General features: G+C 34.5%; 1 protein-coding gene across 1 annotated transcript in view; it reads right to left on the reverse strand.

Annotated features, from left to right (window-relative positions):
- LOC134529333 (double-stranded RNA-binding protein Staufen homolog 2) overlaps window positions 1–13,508 on the reverse strand; it is a 277,320-nt gene that overhangs the window by 101,162 nt on the left and 162,650 nt on the right. The window contains exons 11-12 of the mRNA XM_063363291.1: window positions 8,061–8,240; window positions 2,353–2,494 (exon numbers count right to left, since the gene is read on the reverse strand). Coding sequence (XP_063219361.1) covers window positions 2,353–2,494; window positions 8,061–8,240 — 322 coding nt within the window. The remainder of the gene's footprint in view (window positions 1–2,352; window positions 2,495–8,060; window positions 8,241–13,508) is intronic.

Consider the following 13,508-nt stretch of genomic DNA (forward strand, 5'->3'; position numbering starts at 1 on the left):
CCACTATCGACAAAATGACGTTACGTCACATTCATAAATAAAGGTAGGCCTAGGTTTGGTTGCACTTGTACCTATTATAGCGCCGTAGCACAGTAGCGGGCAAGGTTAGGTTTGCACGGGATTTGTTTTGATTGAAGGCCATTATCAATTCTTGCTGTATTAACCACTTAACATGTTAACCCGATTTAACTCGGGTTATATAAAGTGGTAATTTTATGCTAACCCGAGTATACTCGTGACACAATTCACTTTGCTGTCCTTCGTTATGTATCCCGAATATTTCCGTCGTGTTTCTTCGCTCTTGTAGTTTACTTTTTTCTGTGTAGATTGCGGCACATATCGACTATGTGTGTACACTTCAAGCTTTGTAACGAGATGGCAGCTCTGTGCGCTTGCCGACACGCAAGATGATAAGCGTGTTCATGAAACGTTCGTAACTTACACCTGTATGTTTACAAAAATATTTAGTTTATTATTTCCTTGACAGGGTGCAGTATCTATTTAGATTTCATTACCTTACCGTGCACAGTGCAGTGATCAGAGACAATAGCAATGGTACTGTTTTTTCACGAGTTTTGCGACATTGAAGTAGACAATTTCTTTCGTTTTCGTATGTGTATTTCATAAATAATTGTATGAATATATAAACTGAATATTGCCATACGTTTTGCAATGTTTTCTTTTGTATTCGGGTACGAATGTACTCTATTCATGTACTTTATTTTTGTATCATAGATAGTATTATACTGTTACGTTTTAAGGCGGGTTCGTAAAGGATAGCCCAATTAAAGACTTTTATCACACACAGTTTTATTTATTGCCACTATTTATGTCACTTACAAAAATCTTCTAAAATGGCTAATAATTAATTACACTTAAAGAAAGGTCTATTCCCCAGACACTCGTTCCACAATCCACACACCTCGCTGGGCCACACCTCTGGCGCAACTCTCGCCGCAGCACCCCTCGTGGTCCTCCGTCGCCGCACTCCACCGCCGCTGTCGCACTTCCCCTTCGCCAAGATCCCACTCGGAACTGAACTCTTCGGCCTGGAACCTTCGTCCAGGGACTTTGCCGCTCTATCGCCCGGAAACTCCGCCGCGGGAAAACTCCCGACTCCACTCTCTCTCTACTGACTCCTGACCGGCGTCCTCGGGCATATATATAGGCCCCGGCGATATTCCAGAACTCACGAGAGCGGCCGAGGCCAGTCACGTCGCTCTGAGCCATCCCGACGGCAGAAATCTCTCGAAAACATGTGTCGCGTAACTCAACAGCTGGCAGGTTTCGGATGTCAAACTAACAGTGCCGCACGCGAGGAAGGGTGGGGAGGGGGGGGGGGGAGCGGAGGGCTGAAGGGAGATAATGCGGCGATCCAGGTGCGCACGGCACATCTCATGTTACGGCGTGCACCTGCGCGTGACGCGGCCTCGCTAAGTTCATAAGAATACATTTGGGACATTTTTATGGTTTTTTTCCAGGCTGTGTGTGACAAATAAGGTGTACTTATGTAAACTTTGTTTCATGTATATTATTAATTGTATTGTTCTTATTTAATATTTTGGCCATTTTTACTGGCATATGTAATTTTGGAATACATATAATTGTTTTACTCTTCATTAGTGTTAATTGTATAAACTTTTTGCATCAACATTTTGTAAGGATTTTTTCCTACAAATAATATGTTATTACTTAATGCAAACGTAATTAATTACTCGAAATAAAATCTATTCACAAAATATAACAAAATATTACATGATTTGCATTTCCGCTGCAAGAATAACATATTTGCGCCGACATAATGACTGGGCTGAGTTAACTCGGGATAAATCTGTGGTAAAATTATCGTCCTTCATATTTCATAAACAAACAAATTTATAAAAAAAAGGCCAACTGTTGTTCGTTAAATTTCTAAAGTACTTTTCTATTTAGTAATAAAAAAGAGTGATTTTTTCGGAACAGCTTTTGAAAATGTTATTGGAATGTTAAGTGGCGAAAATGTTAAGACAACCTATAATAAAGTGCTATAATGTCACGATGCAGGTACTTAACTCGAAACGTGTTTCGAGTCTGGAACTTGATAAAATATGTGACTCGGTTTTCGAGTCGAGTCAATCTGACCCAACGCGGCTCGGCTCGACAAACCAAGACTCGACCTATCTCTACATTAGAATATTATGTTTATTTAAATATACAATGAAACATAAGAAACCATAACATCACTAAACCAATCTGAAGTTTAGCCTGATAAGAGTATTTCAATAAGGATTTTCAGATTTATATAAATAGCTACAAAAATTATCCAAATTACCTGAAGCACTTAAAGACTAAAACTAAAATGTTTTAAAATACCAGAAACTTTTGCAGGCATATTTTGACTGAATCCACTAGTGGTATTGTTATCAGACATGAGGAGGAGGCCTGGAACAAGCTGGCGACCGCTGCTACCACCAAGTGGCATTTCTGTAGCCCTTTCTTCTTCCAAAAAGGTTACCTAAGCAGAAACAAAGGAACCACATTAACTGAGCAGTTACTGCTATACATAAAATGATCAGTAATGATGTGATATGTACACACACAACACATGTGAACCACTTTACAAATACATCAAGTCTTGCTATGTTGTCATCTTATACAACAATGTGAACTATTGAATCATTAGATTTTAGCAACCTTTCTTTGCGAAAAGTAGGGGTTATGGTATCTTGAAGCCATGAGGTAAGCCATACTTTCAAAATATGGCAAGACATTTTGAGTAAATCATTGCATTATTAAAGGAATAATTTATAAAATGAAAGGTATATTAATAAAGAACATGCATGAGTTATGTAATGCATTTGGAAACACTATGAACAAATACATTAGCACTAATTAAAAGAATTGTGTGGCAGATACAAAAAACAGCCGTTGAAATATCTAAATCAGTCTATAAAACTTTGTCGATAGCTTGAAGTCACCAGGTGAAACTCGCTTCGCAGGACATGAATTTCTCCACCTGGTTCAAAGAAATACTAAAAGTCAATATTAATCTTCAAACGAGTAACCATGGAAAAGTTTGTGTGCTTAAATAATTCAGAGCACGGTTCCTTGTAAGATTAGTGTTTGGTTGAAAACTATGAAAACCAATTCTTTCCAGTAGTGGATGTTAATTATTTATTCTCAAGGCATCAAAAGCTTTTTGTAGTTGAAAATACTTATGAACAATAATACAGTTATAAAATGGTTAATAATTGTTTAAACATAAGTTGTTAATCGAATCACAAGTGTGGATGTGATGGTTGTGGAATATTTCATAATATGTGTTAATGTACTGTTAGCTTAAACACACTCTGTGGTACAAATAATTTCCTGTAAATATATATAAGCCTAATTTTTATGTGAATTCTACCTATTATGTATATTTTGACTATATAATCTGAGTATTTAAAATGGTGGATGGCAATACAGAAATATGTAAATGTTTTTGTTTTATCAAACAGTACTTAAATATGATTCTATTAGTTAAATAACTGTTCACGCTATTATGCGGTCTGGCTCAGAATGCAGCCAAATCGGATGGCTGCAGGCTGCGGCCCAATTCAGCATTAGCTGAGATAGGGCCTACCTATCAGGTAAGATCTGATATGACTGGCACTCGAATCCATGGACAAACACATAAAAGGCCTTTACTGCTTGGTGCTGGCACAAGCAGGTCTATTGTTCAAAAATATATATGGGCAGTCGTAAGTATGTACCTACACTATTTAGGTCTACATGTACTCTTCACAATGTTACTACTTCCAAATATAGAAGGAGCTTAGGAGATGGCGATGACCAGGACCCAGTGACAAAACCCGCTTCAAGGTCGCCACTCCATTTCATTCCACAATATCAGTGCTGAAAACAGTGATTATCACAGTACTGTAGGGACCACGAAAGTAGCGAGCTGCATCCCATAGTTCCGACAACAAACATTGCTCGGCACGGATCGGCAGAACGAAGCGGCGGCGGGGCGACGCGCACGGAACTAGGCACGGCCCTGCTATATATTAGGCATTATAAAAACATGCAACGCAGTAATGAAAGCGCAACATTTAATTGTGTATCTGTAAAAACGTAATGGCATTTTGTTACACTGAACACATATAAATAGACACTTATAATTCTAACATGACGTTACTGTAAAAAAATTTCACTAAAGTTTCGAAACTCAACACAGTGAAGGCAGTGTTGGTTAGATCCGCAGCTCATGTAAGCCAAGAGTGGCAAAATTGCACCTCTTAGTTATGTGAAAGGAGGCGATATGGAAACATTAAAATATTACCAGAGCTCTATAAGTCAAAGAATAAATACCAGTTCTTACAAAGGCTGAGCCAAACACGATGTAGCTCTGTCAGTATCACTATTTTCATCACTGTTGTCCATTACACTGTTACTTGTTGATAAAAGGAATTCGTCATCATCACTGTTGTCATGTAAATTTATTAAGAACTGGTCCATTGCCATGTCTATGATGCAGTCCCTCTTCCAGTATTCGTCTTCTAATTTTTGAACATGATTGCAGTAGTCTACCCAGTCATCCTTTGTTACAGAGTTAACAGCATCCAGTGTGTGCATCTGAAGTGCTTGCGCAGAGAACTCTCCCACGGTATTACATTCCCGAATGCACCTCTTTATCTTTGCCCACGCTAATTCAATAGCATTGAACTCACACATGTATGGTGGGAGTCGAATGACATGATGTTCTGCATTTTTTAAAAGTTGATCAACCCAAAATATTTTCTCCTTGGGTTTGTGTTTTTCTACTAATTCCATCAACATACATTTCAGCATTTTTTCATCACACGCTACACTTCTGCGTTTTAGACATGTAATCATTTCGTTTTTTGTACTGTATTTCAAAGGAGGCTTATCTTCTTGTTTGGAGTGATATGGCACATTGTCCATTACTACAGCAGAAGATGGCGGCAAGTTTGGTAGAACACGTTCGGACAGCCATTTTTCAAAATTAGCAGCATTCATTTCCCCGTGATAATCTCCTACTGTCGTACCTGACTTGTATATCAATAATCCCCCTGGGAGAAATCCACATTTTGAACCAATATGAACCAATATTAGCCTCATGGTTGCATTTCCATTAGTTACTCCCGTTACGTCATTTTTGCATTGCCAACATTTATGGAACGTGAGATTAGTATACACCCACGACTCATAAAGGTAAAACACTTCCTTACCTTCAGACCTAAACTGTCTAATTTGAGTGAGGTACTTGGAGCGCCATGTCACTGTCAGCTCATTCGATTAACAAACGCCACCTGTCTTCGCACCGTTTCCAGACGAAGCCCATACTTCGCACTAATCTCTTGAGCGACAAAGGGCTCCACTGCCAACCTATCTATTCCTTTAATACAGGAATCAATTTGCGTACTGTGGGAACAACTTTTTTAACCCCACAGAATTCCTGGATTGTCTCTCTTATGACACGTTTATCGAAGCTGTCTATCTCAATCTTGCGTTTTTTTCGTGGCCTGCACATAAAAAAATTATGCTGTAGCAATCTTAATAATAAAAAGAAACATATGCACATCTGATATATTTTGTTAAACTAACATAACCAATGATAAATACTCTTTGTTCAATATCACTAATGCACATTACACATGTTTAAAATGCATGGCTTACCTCTTTTTCCCTGGTGTTGTATGCGGTTCATTTGGCATTGCAATTTGTATCTTTCGAATACGCATCACTGTTGCTTTGCTTACATCTGTATAATTTGCAGCACGTTCCGTTGCTTTGTGAATAGTAATCAAAAGGCATTTTTCACGAGCTTCTTGATCACAAATTGATATTACTTTACTAATAATTTTTCTATCTTTGCTGTGAATCACTTTATTACTTTTCCTAAGCTTTACATTCGCCTCCATTACTCGTCGCACACTACCTGCCAATATACTTCACACGGTTAGTAACACAGAAAGGAAGACGGAATTTCCTATCGCATGACACTCCCTTCCCCTTCAACCCCTACTTCCTCTGCCAGCCTTGAACCACTCTTTCCCCTTCACCCCCGTGCAGACAGCTTGCAAGATTCCTGGCCCATACAGTAAGAGGTAATATACTGCAAGTGTTAAATTAACTTTTGCAATTGGCAATCATACAATTTGGACTCAAAATGCACAAGCTGCTCAAAAAGGTCACAACACCAAGTTTCATTTTCAGTGTTTAACAAAATACTGCTTTTTAATTATGACATTAATTTTAAGATTAAAATTCAAATACGTTTGAATCTTTGCCACTGTGACAGTTTAATATTTGACAGTGTTACATCAAGTTTTTAAAACTGAAAGTGTATTTAAATAATACATCACAAAAAGTTTAAACATGTTATAATGTTCTGTGCATCTTTCAAAATAAAAAAATAAAAATTATGTAATTTAAATTCTGATAAATACTTGTGACAAAATAAAATTAATTTTCCCTAAACTAACATAAAAAAAATTTGGTTACATAAATATTTTAATCTGACATGTGGTTGCAATTTTACAGTTTTGTTGGGTTGGAAACATCTAAAAATTACATTTATTCTACGAAATTTTTTTATTGACTAATCCTGCTTAACATCCAACCAGCTTTATAACCAACCGTTCATTTCAAATGTTTGAGGGAAGTCAGTTCAAAGCCATTCAATTATTAACTATGTTTGGTTTAGTGAAATTATTTTATGGAGTCATATCCATTAACTTTTGACCAACATTGTAGGATTTTGGTGAAAAAAATGCGTGAAAAGGTTTCAGTATTTTCAAAAATTTTATTTAAAAAAATTAGAATTATAAGTTTTCGACACAACTTACGTGCTGATGTTGATTCACATATGCAAACAGTTCAACAAGACTGAAACTTCCATTGAAACAAATGAAAGACAAAAAGTTTTAATAGGTAATGACATCATTATTTTTTCTGCTTTTTAAACAATGTGATACCTCACTAATGACTTAATTTTTTATTGAATATGTTGACGTAATCCAAGGGCTGCACTACCATGTTATGCCTGATGCAATTGCCCATCTCTTGAACCCATCCCTCTCATCTTTTATTGTTAATTGTATGTTATATGTGCAGGAGCTGGGGTTCAAACAGAGGGTCACAAATTAATGGGTTGGCAGGCGTGCACATGTCGGCCATATTTAGTTGTGCTTGTCTTGCGGTTATTCCTTAAGATTTTTAAGGTTTAATAATAGTGATTTTTTTATATTTACTGGACCTAATTATTAACTTTTGGATGGCATTGACATAATTCAACATACAGTAACTTTAACTAACTGGAACACATTTAACCATCAGTTACTATTATTCTTCAACCTTAGAGACCTAGAAATTTCTCGAGTATCAAGCCTTAAAATTCTTTAAAAAAATTGAAAACAATTCACAAGTAAAAAAAAAAAATTATTTCATGAAGAAGACATGCATACCAAACCAAGGGAAGTGTGAATTTATATAAGGCAAAAAATTAAATAATAATAGACTAACCTCACTTATAATCAAATTACAAAAAATATTTTTAGAGAATAAATTTTAAAACTCCTTTATTCAAACCACATAGATATTTGTATCCTTGAGTTAATGAAAGGACCATCTGTCTTTTAAGACCTAGCCCCATCACCTGGAGCAAGAAACTCCCCTCCCCCCTCCAACCATCCCAGCCTCATTATAATACAAAATTCTGGAATTATTATTGTTATAAGGTTATTTTCTTTGAAAATCTGTGGCAGGGGAAAGAACTGCAAAATGTTGGTTTGAACAGACATTTCAGGAAGGGTATATGAAAGGATACTGGAGAAGGGGTGGGAATGATGGAAAAACTTGGCCGGCAAGCACTGGAGGAATGAGAGAGCCGATGTAACGTAATGATTGTCAACTCTGACCTTGCAGTGACCTTGAAAACTCGGGAGCATGCGCACAAATTTAAATTAAAAAATATTTTAAAAACATTTCTAATATGTTACCTGAATATTTAATGTTCAGGATATGTAAAACCATGCACGGTTTCACATTGTTTTACTATCCAAAACAACACTAACCTTCCTATTTTTTTCTCCTTCAGCTGTTGAAGCATCTGCTACAGTTTTGATTGATGGCTTGCAAGGCTGATTTGTGGGCCGAGAGTAACCCAGCTGTTGTAGTAGACCCTCTGCTGCTGCACGTTTTGCTAGTTTTTTATTTGGTCCAGTACCTGTGTACGATGTCTGACCAATTGACACCTAAAACAATCACAACAAAGCTTCAGGGTGCATTTCAATTTGTTTGTAAATTTGTAATTGTGTTTTAATATTAATATTTTATAAGTTAACTAGCTCGCGTGATTTCAGGGTAAGGCTTATATCTTACACCATTGAAAAAAAAAGTATGGGATTGATTCCAAACATATATACTGAAGAAACAGGTACAATTAAATAATGTCAGGAGCATAAAAATTTAATTAATAACAAAACTATTTAAGAATGATATTTTTTAAGTGGTTATGCATAGATTTATAATTTTTAGTTTAGATGAAGTATCTGACTTTATAATTTTGGTTTTAGTGTATTGGAGGATATATTTTACTTTGATAAAACCAAACTTGCCTCCTTTTCATTTTATAAGGCAGGCAATTCAACAAATTGGTAAAAACTCACCTATTTCTTTTTAATTAAGTTTATGCCATTGTATACACTAACACTTTAATTTACTATGGTTAAAGCTATCCTTTGAATAATGAAATAATGCCACTTTATTACAAATACCTCCCATTATTTAAGTATATCTGATACAACTGCATCTTTATTTGATGTAGAGTAGAGATATAAAATATCTTATCCAATGGATTTGTTGATTATTAGTTTGCTTAGTATTACTTAAACAAAATCCCCATAATTTTTTACCCCTTTTCTCTTTTCCCACATGGATGCCGATGCAAAAGTTCAGAAATCAATAAATATAGCAATTCCTGTTAACCAAACAAAAACCAAACTCATTTCAGTTTTTATCTTTTTACAGAAGATGTAAACTCCAAAATAATTATAATAAACTTATATTTATAGAGAGTTTAAATTTACCTTGCCAATACTGTATTATTGGATTCCATAATTAATTTTATTTTTTTAAATAATTGTAACCCCTGTTACAACTAAAGAGGTAATCTTTCAAAGAACGTTGAATAAGGGAAGGTAGCTTAAGGCGATTGGTGCATGGAAAATATTACGACAAAACTAATTTAACTGTACATATTTATTTTTGATGCTTCTTTTTAAGACATAATATACCTAGGATATTTTTAATAAACTTTTTTTTACTGAGTTATGTCATTTTAAATGCATTAATTTTTATTCCAAGCCAGAATTATTTAGAAAACACATAATTATGTTAAACTTAAGTATAGTTCAAGAAACGAGTGTACGAATAGGTTTCTGCACATATAAAAGTAAGAAGAAAAAATTTTCATCGTCAAAATTACAGTTTAATATTGACAATTTCCATTGATCACTGCTGGACTACTTCAGGAGCGATTTAAAGAATAAATTCAAATGAAAATGAAAACATAATTGGCAGAACACTATTGAGTTATGTATATATTTTCATATCCTTTTGATTTTGATACGATCCGACTCAAAATATGCCCTCTGGAGTGACAGTTCTAGTGCTGCGTGTAAAACTCTCGCCGCCGGGAAGAATGTCCCCGCGACGTGGCGCTGAGGGCGGCGCTTGTCGGAACCAGGTAGTCCGGCGGAGCTCCGGCCGGCGGGCCGCAGCCTGCGGGTGGGGAGGGGGAAGAATGGGGTGTAGAGGGATGACGAGAGAGGAGGCTCTGTCAAGGTCGTGCTCATGGAGCTAATATACAGTAATACATCTGGAGAGCACAAGGGAAGACCAGCAGAGGATGCGAGGTGAAGCCGGGTATCGGCTTCCTACGCTGAAAGAAAATGAAAAAGAGCCAAACTCGCCTCGCGCGGCCGAGAATCCTCCAAACTAAACTCGCAACAGCTCCGAAACTATCAAAACAATCAAACTGAAAATTTTACTGGAGTATCTATAAACATTTTTCCCCACATTGCTTTAATATTTTTTTCGAAACATGAATGCTTTCATTTTTAAAAATTAAATACTATTTACTGTCAAAATTTTTTGTGATTACGCAGAGTAAATTACAACATCGAGGAAAATTTTTTGTTTGCAATTGTAAGTGGGGGACACTAGCGTATGAAATAAGGAAGAAGCCTCAAATATTATTTATATACCCCTTTTGACACATTCAACCCCATACTTTTATTTTTACAGAGAGTTGAAGTGGGAATAATGTTTCAGTGGGTAACACTACCGACATATGTCTTCGGAACGCACTTCTTTTTGTTATTATACATCTCAAAATTTATAATTTCATACACAACGTTTATAAAAACGAATTCTTACTTACCTCATTTAATCTATTACAAACCTCTTGTAATATACGTGTATTAGTAGAAGAACCAACGTAACATGCAAACCTTAGGTAAACACTGGTAGAGAATTGTTTGGAATAACTGTAATGCTATGCATATACTGACAATGTAAGAAACTTCCAATTTTATTAATTGTTTGCATAAGAATTAATAATTTTAAAAAAATCATAGAATAGGCCTTTATAGACTGAAAACCTTTCACGTAGTTTCAGTCGCGTACATAAAAGTTTTTTAATATATATAATTACCAAATATTGTTGAATATATTTAACATTTTTATACATGTTACAACACACATATAATAACAAACCTATATAGTATATAAAAAGACAAACGCCAAATTTTAGCATTTTGTATTTCTTTTCTCTGTGTGAATAAAATAACAGTTCTTAACGTAGTTGCTAATACTGTACTATATTTCTAAAAAAAAATTACGAAAACCCCTGACATCGTCACCATAACAATGATAAATTTGCAAAATAATTAAGGCACATTTTTTAATGCTACGAAGCACACTCTTAAGAGAAATGTTTTAAACTTATGTTGGGATGTAACTAATATCTTAAAAGCATTGTGAAACCGTTACTTTGAGGGAAACCTTAATATACCGAACACCATACCATCCTTTAATCGAGTACGATTTTCGCTTCTTAAGACCCATTTGTCTTCAAAATGCACTGTACTGTGTAAGTAATAAATCAGTCTTAAAATCAGTTAATTATTTTATCTTCCTATTTCGAATTCTAATTGAAATAAATATCAGATAAGCATGTGTTACTTGTATCACGACATCAAGGTATTATTTATCAGTAATTAATATTTCATTTTATTTTTTTGTTAACTAATGTGCATAGGGCAGTGCACTAGACATCACTACCTGTGTGTAGTGTTGCGTTACACTTTTTAACGCATTAGAGTTTACATAAAATGATAAATTCAAAATTTCGTTTAAAAGTATAAATATCAGCCATCAATTTAATTAATGTCCAGTATAACTCAGTCAGTAAAACATTCGGAAATATGTATAGGACCTGTTAACCTAAATATTTGTTAACAGTTAAACTGAACTAAGATGTGTTAGAGTGGTTTTTTCTCTGTCCGTATATTAGAGGTATGGAACATCAATAAATATAGTTTAAAAAACTAAAGAAACATGCTTTTAAAGATTATCAAACTAAAAAGTTAAAAATAATTTTAAAATTTAATTTATGACAATAGTATATAAGCAATACTAGTATAAATGAGAAAAAAAACTTGAGGCGCTTTGTGCCATATTTTTTGTATATTAAGCGCCCCATGCTTTTTTCTCATTTATACTAGTATTGCTTATATACTATTGTCATAAATTAAATTTTAAAATTATTTTTAACTTTTTAGTTTGATAATCTTTAAAAGCATGTTTCTTTAGTTTTTTAAACTATATTTATTTTTAACTTTTTAGTTTGATATTCTTTAAAAGCATGTTTTTTTAGTTTTTTAAACTATATTTATGTATAATTATCATAGGGAAATGAGTTACCGACACTACCTATTACCATCTGAGATAACTATTTGGAGTTGCAACGTCACAAAGAAATGGTAAAGTCTCTCCGAATCATTTACAGTTAGATGTATGGATATAATCTTAGAATTTACCAGGAAAAAAAAAAAAACAATTTTTTTTCCCGCGTGGCCGGGAGTAGAACCCACGATCGCTGAATACGAAAGCTGACGTCTCTGAAGTCGCGCGCCTTAGACCGCTCGGCTAACGAACGTGATGAAGTTGGTGGGACATTTTACAGTGATGAGACACTCACTCTTAGTCGAAAGAGTTACAGACGGACAGACAAACAAACATACAGGTGAAGCTAATATAAAGCATGTAATAAAATACGCATCTGTCGCCCATTTACTTTAAATACAGAATTATAAACTACATATTGTGAAAACATTCTGCAGCAGTTTTTGCTGAACGGAAAAACACGGATGAGAAGACAGACGAAATGTGTTTGGTAAGTGATTTTTCGTCAAATGAAATGGAACAGGACAGTGCTTATCAGAATGAAATTACAGAACTACTTTTGTGCAAGGAAATGTATTTTACAAAGACATTTCAAGAGAAATCACCTTTAAATGAAATAGATCTTGCTGACATGGAAGAAATAGACTTAGATTTAGAGGCCAGGTCCCTTTCAAGTGACGAAATTTCTCTTGAAGGGCTGAAATATGTTTCTGGCTATATAGCTCATCGTTTCAGAAATAAATATCCTGACCTTGGCCCTACGGATTTCAATTCGGAGGACGATAGCTGGATACATGTACAATCAAAGGGTAACTTAAAATGTCCCACTAATGAATTTTTGGAATTAATAAAGATAGCTGAAATGTGTTTTGATAATGTTCATGGCAACAATTTTTGTGCAAAAAAGAGCGGATTTTTGAATCACTGACTAAAATTATTTGCGGAACTACTGAAAATAAATATCCAGAAGAAGTTATATACTGTTTTGTCAGGACAAGAACGTATATGCGTATCAAGTATTTGAACATGAAATATTTTAACGAACAAGACCAAAAACGCAAAGAAAGAAATAAGATGAGGAAAACTACCCTCTAAGATTTTTCAGTGTGATAGTGTCCACTTTCCTTCACCATAATATGTATGTTCATAATTTATTTACGATGTTTTTTAATTACTATATTTAAGAAAAGCATTTATTGTGAATATCGCAGCAATTATGTAGGGCTTAAGGTATTTATTGTATTCCAAATATTGAGTATGCCATTTTTATTGCCTTTATTAAAAATAATATATATGTTAACAATGTAACAAAATTGCGATATTTTTGTATTGCTATTGCAATTTCGTTTCTTGTAAACATTATTGTAGACTTTTTCATATTGAAATTAAATTTGCTATAGGGTTGTTTGTATTTTAATTTTACAGTTATAAGATTTTTTATATGTTGTTTACTGTTTACAAACATTTGAAAAATATTTCCTTAACCGTATTTCAATTTCCATGGCAATAGTCTTGTTAGCTTTTCGGGTAACTCTTCTACATGGATGATAAGA

The sequence above is a fragment of the Bacillus rossius genome, chromosome 2 (assembly GCF_032445375.1).
Source record: "Bacillus rossius redtenbacheri isolate Brsri chromosome 2, Brsri_v3, whole genome shotgun sequence".
In the NCBI taxonomy this organism is placed as follows: Eukaryota; Metazoa; Arthropoda; class Insecta; order Phasmatodea; family Bacillidae; genus Bacillus; species Bacillus rossius.